This window comes from Gavialis gangeticus, unplaced genomic scaffold (assembly GCF_001723915.1).
Source record: "Gavialis gangeticus isolate Ggan-Ray unplaced genomic scaffold, GavGan_comp1, whole genome shotgun sequence".
Lineage (NCBI taxonomy): Eukaryota > Metazoa > Chordata > Crocodylia > Gavialidae > Gavialis > Gavialis gangeticus.
In genome coordinates this window covers 28,777,921-28,788,953 of record NW_017728998.1, presented here as the reverse complement: position 1 = coordinate 28,788,953, position 11,033 = coordinate 28,777,921, and the positions used below count along the sequence as shown (strand labels likewise).

At 46.2% G+C, this 11,033-nt stretch overlaps 1 protein-coding gene across 3 annotated transcripts in view; it reads right to left on the bottom strand.

The window, feature by feature from the left end:
- PHKB (phosphorylase kinase regulatory subunit beta) overlaps positions 1-11,033 on the bottom strand; it is a 275,233-nt gene that overhangs the window by 70,437 nt on the left and 193,763 nt on the right. For all 3 annotated transcript variants that reach the window (XM_019505661.1, XM_019505660.1, XM_019505662.1), the window contains one exon: positions 9,860-9,954. In XM_019505661.1, the coding sequence (XP_019361206.1) occupies positions 9,860-9,954 (95 nt within the window). The remainder of the gene's footprint in view (positions 1-9,859; positions 9,955-11,033) is intronic.

The window sequence follows — 11,033 nt, the reverse complement described above, 5'->3', positions numbered from 1 at the left end:
AGGTCAGCATTAATGGAGGGCATGGGATCTCCCTCACCCAGACCTCCCTGTCCCATAGCGGGCACGGGCGTCCCATGGGACTGATGAAAGACTGACGCAAAGTACCCATTTAATAGGTTGGCTTTTTCCTGGGCATCAGTTGTCAGTTGCCCCATCTGGTTCAGCAGGAGTCCAATGTTGCCCTTGCTTTTCCTCCGGCTCCCCACATATCTGAAAAAGGACTTTTTATTGTCCTTGATGCTCAAAGCTAGTTGGAGTTCAGTTGCAGCCTTGGCTTTCCTGGTTTGCTCCCTGCAGGACCGGACCAGTGCAAAATAATCCTCCTTGGAGGTGAATCCCATCCTCCATCCTTTGTAGGCCTTTCTTTTTAGCCTGGTTGAGTTTCTGCCTATACCATGAGGGCACATATCCTTTATACTTAATTCTACAGTATTTAATGTAACTGGAATTTCTTGTTATTAAAAGAATTTTCTAATACTTTTTTCAATTCTATTTAGCTTTTGAAGTCTCTCTCTTGTGATGCTAAATTTCACGGGCTAATTACGCACTGGTAAATGAATTCCTTTCATCCGTTTCAAAATTTTTGCTTCTCAGATTCATTTGGATATTCTTCTCTGTTCTTATATTTTGAGAATGATGACATAGAAGTGACTTATTTATCACCCCTCTGCTGTTTGTTGTATTATGAACCCACCATGGACGCATCCACATGTGCAGACATGTGCGCTTGCAGCAGTTTAAATAAGAGCGGTACAAAATTGTGCCAGAGATTTTTGTCTCAGTGCCCATGCCTGGACTTGAACTTTGGTGTGGGGAAGTTATGCCGCTTGGGGCACAACGATCCTCCCAGATCTTCAGCCAGGGGGAGCTAGAGCCTGGGGCCAGCACCTGTGCTGGTCCCAGCAGTATAAAAACCTGCCCTGGCAAGCAACTTAGAGCTAGTTGCTCTCAGGAACTTCTGGGGCCTGGCCAATTGGTATTTGGGGACACTAGCCCTTTGTGCCAGCTGGACTGATGAAGCAGCCCTGATTATAGTTCCCTACACCCTCTACCCACGGCAGCAGTGGGGGGTACTGCCTGGCTAGGACCTACTGCCACCTGCAACAGCATGCAGCCCCAAGACTGTACACTTGCCAGACCCAGATGGGCACTGCATGACTGCAGCAGAGGCATCAGCACCTCTGGGACAGCTGCCAGTGGACCGTGGCTGCATGGTTGGCATTTATGCAGCACTGCTACCATGTGTGCCGCTGCCCTGCCATCTGGGCAGCTATTACCCAGAAGATCTTCTCAATGTGGTGGTCTGCTCTGAACTGTCAAACCATGTTCTGCTGGCCCCAAGTGGCCAGGAGGTCAGGTACCTCCAGCTGGGTCCTGAGCAGGCTCCTCTGCCTGGGTCCTGCCACTTGCCTCTGGTGTTGCCCCTGGAATTCTGGTGTTCCCTATCTAAAAATTGCAAATTCTCTGATAAAAAAAATCCCAAATTGACTCTTTAAAATACCCCAAAATTCATGTTCTTCCACAATTAAAGCAAAAATGTCTCTCTCTATAGCAGTGGAGAGAAAGAGAGAGATATCGATCAGTGGGGCAATGTTTTATTGGTATATTTACAATTTTAAAGCAATTTGGAAGCTTAGCAGTGCCTCCATCATCATAATAAAATAAATTCTAAATATCTGTATGTTTTGATTGCTTTGGTTTTCTTACCATAGAAAAATTAGAGCTTCCCCAATCCCTTCACTAACTAGGATGTAGGAACAGCTGCCCCTGCAGCCACAGCTCCTGCCAGCAGGTCTCATCTGGTCTCATCCTAGCTGGGTATGCTGGGTGTGTGACGGGGGGATGTGGGGTTTGCAGAAAAGTGGTGAGAAGGGGCATGGGGGGATGTGCGTCTGTGTGTGGATGGAAGTGGGGGCATGGGGTGTGTGGGTAGGTGTGGGTGGATTGTGGGTGTGGGGGGTTTGTCAGGAGGGATGGGTCCTCTGCCCCCCAACAGGGCTCAGCCCCTCCCAAAGCATACAGGCTCCCCCTCCGCAGGACCCACAGCCCTCCCCCACAGGGCCCACAAATCCCTGCACAGGGCCCACAGCCCCCTCTACAGGGCCACAGATCTCCCCCACAGCAGCAGCGGTCATCAGCACTTAGGGCCCACTGCTGTGAAAGCCCCCCACAGTGTGGCACCGGCCAGCTCAGATCTGGCACTACCTGTGTTGCTTGTCGTGGGGCTGGCTCAGCTCGGTGCAGCGCTGTGCTGGGCTGTTCCTATGACAAGTGGCACAGGTGGTGGTGGGTCTAAGATGGCCAGTGCCACAGGGAGCTGCCAGCAGTGGGCCCTAGGCACCGATGGCCGCTGTGGGGCTGAGATGTGGGCCCTGCAGGGGACCCATGACCCACAAACAACGCCCCCACTGGGACACGTGTCACAAGGGGCTGTGCCTGCAGCCGAGCCACGGGCCAGCTGGCTGCTGCTGCCAGCGCTGTGTGGGGTGGATGGAGTGTCTGGCGTGTGGTGGCCCCTGGTCAAGCCCCCCCAACAAACCCCACATCCCCCATGCCCCCTGCCATTCCCCACCCCCCCTCCACATCTCTCTGCAACTCCTTCCCCCACAACCCCCCCCCACTCCCATCCCTAACTTACTTGGGACAACATCCAGGTCCTGGTCACACTACAGCCTTGTCCCACTTCTGCTTACCCCAGCATGCTAAAGGAGCATGCCCTGCACGCTGGGGCAACACAAGCACAACATAGATACTCTGGCCAGAAACCAGATCATCTCTCTGGAGGACCGGCTTCTCAGTTGCCTTAGCTGGTCCAGGACCATGCCCTACCTTGCTTTTTTTCTCCAGGGTTTTTTTTTATACCTGTAAATCAAATTTTAAGCCTGTGCTGCAAATATGCAGCATGGGAAATGGTTTTTTGTTCCTAGCGTGCCTCTTGCAAAGTCTCAAAACTGCTTTCAGATGTTGCAAGAGGCACATGCAGGTTCATCTGGACATGCCCCATGAGATTAAAAAGTCATATAGGATTCTAGAAGATATCTCTGAGAAAAATGATTGGGCTAATCAGACCCAAAAAGGAAACCAACCACTCCAGGATAAGTAAGGAGAAACTAAAATCAGTACTACAGAGTTTAACTAGCTATTTTGTGAAGTCCTTGGTTTAGGAGGACTTCTCTCTCTAGATCTGGGAAGTGCCCAGCACATAAAGTGACATAAGGTCACTAAATCATTGGATGCAGGGGTGGCAGTGGATATAGTTTTCCTAGACTTCAGGAAGGCTTTTGATACTGTCTCTCACCCCATTCTCATTAGGAAGCTGGGGGACTGTGGCGTAGACACCCATACAGTCCAATGGGTCACCAACTGGTTAGAGAGTCGCACCCAGAGGGTGGTAGTGGATGGGTCCTTCTCGACCTGGAAGGACGTGGGAAGTGGGGTCCCACAGGGCTCGGTCCTTGGGCCCGCCCTGTTCAACATCTTCATCAGTGATTTGGATGAGGGGGTGCAAAGCACCCTGTTCAAGTTTGCTGATGACACTAAGATGTGGGGGGATGTGGGCACAATAGAGGGGAGCAACAGGCTACAGTTGGACCTAGATAGGTTACAAGGATGGGCGGAGGAGAACAGGATGGGGTTTAACACAGACAAGTGTAAGGTGATGCACCTGGGGAGGAACAATCGGCACCATACATACAGGCTGGGGAACTCCCCTCTTGTCAGCACGGAGGTGGAAAAGGATCTGGGAGTCATTATTGACTCCAAGATGAACATGAGTCGGCAATGTGGGGAGGCGGCTAGGAAGGCCAACTGCACCTTGTCGTGCATCCACAGATGCATCTCGAGCAGGTCCAAGGAGGTGATCCTCCCCCTCTATGCGGCACTGGTCAGGCCGCAGCTGGAGTACTGCGTCCAGTTCTGGGCGCCGCACTTTAAGAGGGATGTGGACAGCATGGAGAGGGTCCAGAGGAGGGCCACTCGTATGATCAAGGGACAGCAGGGTAGGTCCTATGAGGAAAGGTTGCGGGACCTGAACCTGTTCAGCCTTCAAAAGAGAAGGCTGAGGGGGGATCTTGTGGCCTGTTATAAACTGGTTAGGGGGGATCAGCAGGCGCTGGGGGAGTCCCTGTTCCCCTGAGCGCCGCAAGGAGTGACCAGGAACAATGGTCACAAGCTGGCGGAGGGAAGGTTTAAGTTGGACATCAGGAGGCGCTACTTCACGGTCAGGGCGGCTAGGGTCTGGAACCAGCTTCCATGTGAGGTGGTGCAGGCTCCCACCCTGGGGGTTTTTAAGAGGAGGTTGGATGACCACCTTATTGGGGTCATTTGACCCCAGTGCTCTTCCTGCCATGGCAGGGGTTCGGACTAGATGATCTGCTCAGGTCCCTTCCGACCCTAGAAACTATGAAACTATAAGGGGTACTATCAAAAAAAATACTTATGCCATTCTATTAAAGTATTTCCAGATTAGTCATGACATGAATTTCATTACTACTTGGAACAAATCATGGAGAACTGGTGTCTCCTGAGTTGGGGGGGCACATGCCCCCCTAGCAGCCAGTCAGCAAGTGGAGGGGGAAGGGGTCCCCTGCAGCCCATCTCACTGACTGGGAGGGTGGATGTTTCCCACGGCCAATCGTGCCAACCCGGAAACGCAAGCGGCTCTCCCAGAAGTGCCAGCAGTGCTTCTCCTGGTGCCCCCACTCCCTGGCCAATGCTCACAGGGGAGGCACCAGTACTCCCGCCTGCGCCAGCTGCCCATCACCTAAGAGGAGAGCACTGGCTCTCAGGGGTTAAATGTGCACCCCTACGCATCGCCACTAGAACAAATCCCTTTACTTTTTAACAGTATTCACGTGTGCTTGTCATCAAAAGTTACAATTCTCCAGAACCAAACTGCGTACAAGGGAGGAAACAGGAGAACTACACACAAAGATCAAGGTATTGGATTTAAGCAAACACTGAACTGTTGTAAAGCAAGAGGCAATTCTTATGAGAGAACCATCTCATGCTAACCATACAAACCAAAATGTATAAGACTGCAAAACTGAGGGCCACCTGCACAAGCTCAAACACAGAAAAAAGTCAACACATAAAATCCATGAATGCCATCTGCAGTTCAGAATTTCTGTAGCTCTCAAAATCCAAGGAAGTATGAACAAACACCAAAATCTGGAAACAAACAAACTCTTTGAGCCTCCATTATATCTCATTAACATAGCAGAAGTACTGCAGTATGAACAATAAGGGGAAAAAGAAAAATGTCTTGGAAGCAGGACACTGATTTTTGGATCTAGTTCTCTCAAAACAGTTTGTTAGTATCTACCAAATACTTCATACTTTCTGTTGCAACACCAGATACACAGTGAAGAAAAGTGCACGTCTTCCAGAGATAAATTTCTTATACTAAGCATATAAAAAGCTGAAAGCATGCTTTTAATTACATGCATATATACGGCTCTTGCCTCATTTATACACCTTTTGCATTTGACCTCCCCAAGAAAATACACTGTGAGCAATGAAACCAAAAAAGAACCATGTCAATTTCAGTCAGAGGCTGCAAGGCATCTAGGGATACTGTTCCCCAATCCTTCCCCTGCAGTTCACTGGAGAGCAGCTGGGGATCCCAGGAAACATATTTAACTCAAGGGGGGGGGAAAAAAAAATCATACCTCAGTCTTTCTGAAACAAAATTTTACAAAATTTTAGGTTATTTTTTTTGTCCCGATATGGGAAAAAATTATAAAAACCTGGTATTTTGGGGCAACTAAAATTTGATTTCCTAGTTATTTTTATGCACAGAGTAAAATACTTCAGCTGAATTATGGAGCTTTTTGTACAGACTGCTTTTATCAATTTGGCTGCTCCTCAAAAGGGTACACTAGAGCAATTAAAACATGTAAATGATTAAATTAATTCTAACACGCTCTTATTCACTGTCTGTATTAAATAGCTTTTTAAACTCTCAAACTCTTCTGCAAACATTTGCCTCCATTGTTTAGGATACATAATAGGCTCCTTTAAAAAAATAAAATAAATAAATAAACAGCAGTGCACCAGTAGGGATTTTGGGGGCTGATACTAATAGCGAATTTTTAAGGAGGCATATCGGCCAAAACCAATCTGATTAAAGATACCAGCCCAGCAGCTTGAAGAGCAGTGCCCAGCTGGTAAGTCTGTTGTGGTGGAAGGGGAGGGGGGAGAGAAGGGGAGTGGGGGTGCAGATCAATGCTCCCCGTGGTAAGGAAGGGAGTGGGCTTAGTGTTGGGGCTGGGACAGGGGCTGCCCAGGCAGGGTGGGGCAGGGCAGGTGTGGGATGGAGCTGCAGCTTGTCCAGGGGGCACTGGGGAGGTGGCACCCGTCGCTGTGTGCCACTCATCTGGCCAGCAGCTTGCCCGGTGGCTCCCACCGCTCATCCGGGGGGGGGGGGGCATGTACCCCTGGATCTGTGCGAGGCGTTGCAAGTGGGGCCGGGGCTGGGTCGGGCAGCAATGGTGCTGGGAGCTGGGCTATGGGGGGAGGATTGTGCTTGTGCACATACTACCTGTACCAGCAGGATTTTCCTAATGTAGCTATACTGTCCAAACTTGTAATTGTTGACTAGGCCTAAACACAGCCACAAGAAAAAAAACCTACTAAGGACAAAGCAGTTTTGGTATTTTGTATGAGGTAGTTAACTTGCTTTAAAAGCACACCCACCCAGTTCCCTTCCACCATCCCTTTGTAAAGACAAGTCTACAGACATGGGTTTGCACTGATTTAACAGTATTGTTAAAAACAAAACAAAACCCAACCTAAACCAGTACAACTTTTGTACATTTTCTAACTTTTAAGAGTGCTGATGCTTTAATCTATTATAGGGTACAGACAGAAGTGAAGCACCCAGCTGTAACTCAGAATGTTTTCTGCAAAGTGTTCTGAGTTACGCTGCCCCAGACCAAACAGAAGTTCACTGTTGGTTCTAGGAGGGAGGGGCTGGGCTGCAGCAAGGTTCTCGCAACAATGGCCACAGTTCTCTGCCAGAACTTGCTGTTTTCAGAATGGGAGAGGGGAAAGGCAGCTCATTCTTGATGAAGCTCATTCTTGGAGCTTCCCAGCTGGTGCTGAAGGGTGGTGTGGGTGAACTGGAGATCCCTCAGCGTGGGGTGGGAAGTGCCAGTACACATGCCCCACCCTCCCTGAACTCCCTATGCTCCTTCCCCCACCACCATTCTGAAACTAGTGACAGGCTGGGAGCTCTGCAGACACAAGTTACAGAAGACATCTTGCAATATCTTCATCCAATACCTCATGCAATGAGGGGTCAGATTTTCACTCGATTAGCTATTTTTGAAGCTGTCTGCAGCTGTGCACTTGTGTTTGGTCACAGCTATAAACTGTTTTCTATGGTTAGATGAAGAGAAAATTGTCACTTCTGTCTGCACCCTCAAATTAGGGGAAATTACTTAAGCACTTCTGGGCTACATCTAGATGAGTGTGGACATGTGGTATGTGGCACTGCACACCCACCTGTGGTGCCACACACCGCACAAACAGGCATTCCCTGTGCTGCTACCTTGTAGTGTGGAGGGGTTGAATACCCATGCTGAAAAAAAATGGAGCCTGGCCAGCTGGAGCCATGCTCCAGCTGCTGACCAGTCTTCCTATTACAGCTGCAGCTCCAACTGCCCCCCCAAGGCCCTAGGTAAGGTTGCTGGGACCAGCACAGTTGCTAGCCCCAGCATCCCCTTCCCCACCCAGGGTAACCTGCTGTATGCCAGAGCATGTGTGGCATGGGCATTCCCTGGAGACAAGTGGCAGCAGACAGCATAAGGCTACTACTTGTCCCTGAGGAAACAAAGTCTGAGCTCCTCTGGACATACCCCTGGAGTCTGCCGCTCAGAAACAGATCCAGGAGTGCTGTAGGACTGTTATCAAGTCAGTGGTTCTCAACAGGTGGCCACAGAATGAAAGGATGTAAACATACGCTCTTTCTAGCTTGGGCCCTATGCAAAGAGCCAAGCACAGGTCTCGTCTCTGCCTGAATTCAGTGCAAAGAGGTAAGTGCTCCCTCTTTCTCCCTTCCCCTGTGTGAGGACAGGGTCACTACTCTGCTAAGTGTTCACTTCCCACTTCCCCTGCCCAAGAGTTAAGCGCTGCAATAAATAAATTAGTTACTAAATTGGGATGCTGCCTAATTCTGGAGTTATGGATTGGTGTCAGGAGCTTAAAAAGGTTGATAAGTCTGTGGCCATGGGGAAAAAAGCTGACCAACTCTTTAAGTTTTTAATTACTATGAAATAAAAAAATTGCTTAATGCAAAGACAAAAAGCATTCAAAGCTGCATGATTTCATACATTTATTTTAAGTAAATGTGATTTATTTTCCAAGTAGGTAAAAACTTATGGCTTCTGCCAAGCTGAAGGGATGATCTTTACAGGTAGAAAGGTTGCTACCACATTTTAAGTGATAACCACTTACATAATACTGATAAGTCATTAATTGTTTCTCCTATCAATTCATGGGGCATAAATATTATTTTTATTTTATTTCATAATTGAAAATAACTCATAACAAAAATGTTTAAATCCTATCAAACACATATATATGTCTAAAAATAAGACATGAAATTCTTACACAAATTTCAAGCCTATAATACTAGCCAAAAGCAGGAAATATCATTGCCTTGATTCTCAGAGTAATAGCCAAACAGATAACTAAGTCACAGCTGTCTGAATATTAAAATGAACTGTGCTGAATCAATATTAGAAATGTTATCCATGTCAACACTGTCTTTTCCTTATTTTAATGTGAGAACCAAGAGAAGTTTTGCATCATTATGTTAAACATGATGCATTCATTATTTACACGATGTATTCATTATTTAATAGACCTAAGCTTGATAGGAAATAAACAAGAAGCAGAAAAAACAAGAGTAACAAGTATGCCTTAGACATTATTTTAAACTTTTAGAAAGAATGAAATATCTGAAAATGTACTTGCTGAACCTGTTATTTTTACTTCTTTTCACAGGTAACACCACCCACCTACTGTTCCTCATTGGCTGCTAAAATCATGGTAACAACAGAAGAATAATTAAATTAGTAAACCTTTGTTATTATGTTTCTGGTTTTTATCTCTAGATCAGGGTGTCAAACTAATCAAGCCCCATGGCTCAAAATCAGCAGTGTGGGATTGGTCCACAGGCTGGACTGGGTCTGCAGATCAGCCTGAACCTGGTTCTGCACTTTGTGTGCAGCATGTGAGGCTGGTCTGACAGACAGCACATACAGTGTGTGGGTCCATTCTGAAACCCAGGGGGCAGGCACTAGGGCTCTCTACAGCCTGGGTTTTTGACACTACTGAACAGGAGGGACAGGTTTCCTCTCTGCTTCTCTGCACACCTCTGAGTACAGAATTTAGTTGTTATGCACATTCTAGTCTGTGGACATCTTGCTCATATATGTACCCAGAAACAGCAGCGCATATAGCAATCATCATAAACCCTATTCACAATAGCAAAGCAGTCATGCTGTAAGTTAAAATTGAATGTAGAAAACATTTCTCACTGGAAACTAGATTATCCACTACATAAATTAACTCCTATAATAAATACTAATAGTAAATGTTCATATTACTAGAGTGTATAGGTTTCTTTCATGAGGCATATACTCTTTAAACAGATCTAACCATCCTTCTATCAAAAGGTTCCACTCATTTTTAGTAGAAACACTTTTAAAAAATAAATAAATAAAAGCATAGTATATACATGTAAACTTCCTTTTCTTTAAAAAACCCACACAATTAAAAATAGTATTCAAAGTATCTTGAATTAAAATTCCAGATTAAACCAAATGACAAAGGAAATTTAGCACATGCTTACCTGATTTGAGTATCTCATGCTAATGTTCCGCTGATCTTGTAGAGGTATATAACGGCCTACTGGGTCAATGTCTTTAGGACTTATCAATTCATCAACTGAAATAAGCCAAAATAAAAATATAATAACAGTCTTAACACTTTCAAGGTAGCACATAATAATCTGCTACTAACACTGTGGATTTTATTAGGACAAAAACATATTCTGAAAGGACTAATGTGAACTCTAAGCAGTTAAGGATCAAGTCCCCCAGCAGAAATCTTTCAAGCAACATTTCTCCTCACGCAGCTTGGCCCCATGAATCTGTATGCAACAACAAAACCCTCTCCCATGTCTGAATTTTGAGGGCATCCCACAGACCACTTGTTTCTGGCTATATAACCATATTCCAGATGAGCTACAAAGGACCAAAATGTGAGGACTAAGACTCCTGCTAGTTAAAACTGAAAACAAAGCTGCAGATATATGTGTACAGACCTAACAGCTAAGATGTTCATGCAGCCACTAGAGCATATGCACTAATATCTATGCAAGGAAATTATCAGGCTCCACCAGATAATATATATGAAGGTAAACCTTGTCCACATGCACACAGAACTCTGCAAGGCAACAGCACTGAAAATACCTATTTTTAGATTCCAAAACTGATGATCTCTAATAAATTTACACCAGATATAAAGAACGTCAAACAAATAATAGGTTTGTTCATGAAAAGTACTTGAACATAAGTCTCAGTAAAAAAGGAAGGTGGGAGAGTTGGAAATCATTGGTAACTGGGAACTATGCTGTCATTCCTTAGATGTGACCCTCTTATCATCTCACAAAAACACAGAAAAAGGGCTAAAAATCAACAAGTCAGCTATGTGTAAAGAACAGAACAGAACTTTAAGGTGATATAGGTGTACAGAACATACTTGTATTCATTATCATGGAGCAGAAAGGGATCTTGGAGACATTACTGACTCCAAGATGAACATGGGATGACAATGCGAGGTCACGGTTGGCAGGGCTAACTGGACGTTGTTGTGCATCCACAGATGCATCTCAAGCAGGGACAAGGAGGTGATCCTCCCCCTCTATGCAATACTGGCCAGGCCACAGCTAGAGTACTGCATCCAGTTCTGTGCGTTGCACTTCAGGAGGGATGTGGACAAGATTGAGAGGGTCCAGAGGAGGG